The sequence below is a fragment of the Mus pahari genome, chromosome 18, assembly GCF_900095145.1.
Source record: "Mus pahari chromosome 18, PAHARI_EIJ_v1.1, whole genome shotgun sequence".
Taxonomy (NCBI): domain Eukaryota; kingdom Metazoa; phylum Chordata; class Mammalia; order Rodentia; family Muridae; genus Mus; species Mus pahari.
Window position 1 is genome coordinate 40644380 of NC_034607.1, and position 1511 is coordinate 40645890.

Sequence of the window (1511 nt, forward strand, 5' to 3'; positions counted from 1 at the left end):
GACCTGCTTGAATTCCAGTCCTGCATCCTTTGGTGATCAACAGCAGTATGGAAATGTAAGCCGAATAAACCCTTTCCTCCCCAACTTGCTTCTTGATCATGATGTTTGTGCAGGAATAGAAACCCTAAGATAGGTAGATTAGTTATATATTTATAATAACTATAAGTAATACATGTTTTTAGTTTTATAACGTATGTAACTTATTTGATGTATTTTCTTTCTTCTAGTGCAGAACGCTTTTTGGAGCAGCCCGAGATACACACGTAAGATGTGTTATTTATTTCTCGTAGCTCTGGGATCAGTCTAATCTCAGGGCATCATGGGAAATATTCTACTGCTGACACTTATCCTCAGCCAAAGATTTTATGGGGCAGGGGTGATTTTCTGTTAATTTTTATCCCAATTTCTAGTTATTACTTGGTCCAGCATCAGAGTTGAGAGTTCAGCCCTATATCTTTTCACTGGCCTCTTAGGAAAAGAACCTCCAAATCCTAGGACTCCCTCTCACCTTTGACCGGTCCCAGACCCTGGGCTCTGTAGTGGCACAGGAAGGGTTTTGCATCTTCAGAGGTCAGCACACTCATCAGCTCCCTCTAGTGTTTGTCATTGCACATTTGACCTCAAATCTCTCCCTGCTGCCTCCAGAAAAGAGCGCAGTTTGGTCGCACATGCCTTTAATCCCAGCACTCGGGAGGCAGAGGCAGGCAGATTTCTGAGTTCGAGGTCAGTCTGGTCTACAAAGTGAGTTCCAGGACAGCCAGGGCTACACAGAGAAACCCTGTCTCGAAAACAAAAAATCAACAACAACAAAAAAGAGTGCACTTACTACCCGCTGCAGGCCTCGCCTGTTAATTCAGGCTTGCCTGACTCATCCAGTGTGCTGGCGCAACTTCCATTAACATTGGTATAAATCCATAGCAGCAAAATGACTTATGGGAAAACACTGCTGATGGTAAGAGACCTGTCTAGACCTGTGTAAAATGGAGCAGCAGCAGGCAAGACATGAGCTAGGAAGCTAGAAAACAAGCTGGATTCTGTTGGGCAGACTTAAGTGCATCGCCCTTCCCTTCTTTCCCTCATTCTCCCCACATATGGAATTACAGATTGGAATTATCAAGAAAGCATTGAAGGGGGTGTTTTGCTCTTTCTAGGGGAAGATTGTTAGTTGGCACTTTTGTGGCCCTTTCTTTCAACCTGTTCACCATGCTTTCTATTCGGAATAAGCCTTTTGCTTACGTCTCTGAAGGTATGTAATGTTTTTTTATTTGCTCGTTTTAGTTTACAGTTAATTAAAAACATTCTTATAAAAACTGATGGTTTCTTTTTCATAAACTTGTAAATCTGTGAGAATATGTTTAGCAGAGAAGGAAGAGCTAGCGAAAGGTTCTCAAGTGTGTGTGTGTGTCTGTGTGTGTCTGTGTGTCTGTGTGTGTGTCTGTGTGTGTGTCTGTGTGTGTGTGTGTCTGTGTGTCTGTGTGTGTCTGTGTCTGTGTGTGTGTGTGTGTGTGTGT

The 1511-nt window shown here is 42.9% G+C and overlaps 1 protein-coding gene across 1 annotated transcript in view; it reads left to right on the forward strand.

The window, feature by feature from the left end:
• The window catches only part of Slc30a6 (solute carrier family 30 member 6), a 30204-nt gene that overhangs the window by 15924 nt on the left and 12769 nt on the right, over positions 1-1511 (forward strand). The window contains exons 7-8 of the mRNA XM_021218048.1: positions 228-263; positions 1152-1246. Of these exons, the coding sequence (XP_021073707.1) occupies positions 228-263; positions 1152-1246 (131 nt within the window). The remainder of the gene's footprint in view (positions 1-227; positions 264-1151; positions 1247-1511) is intronic.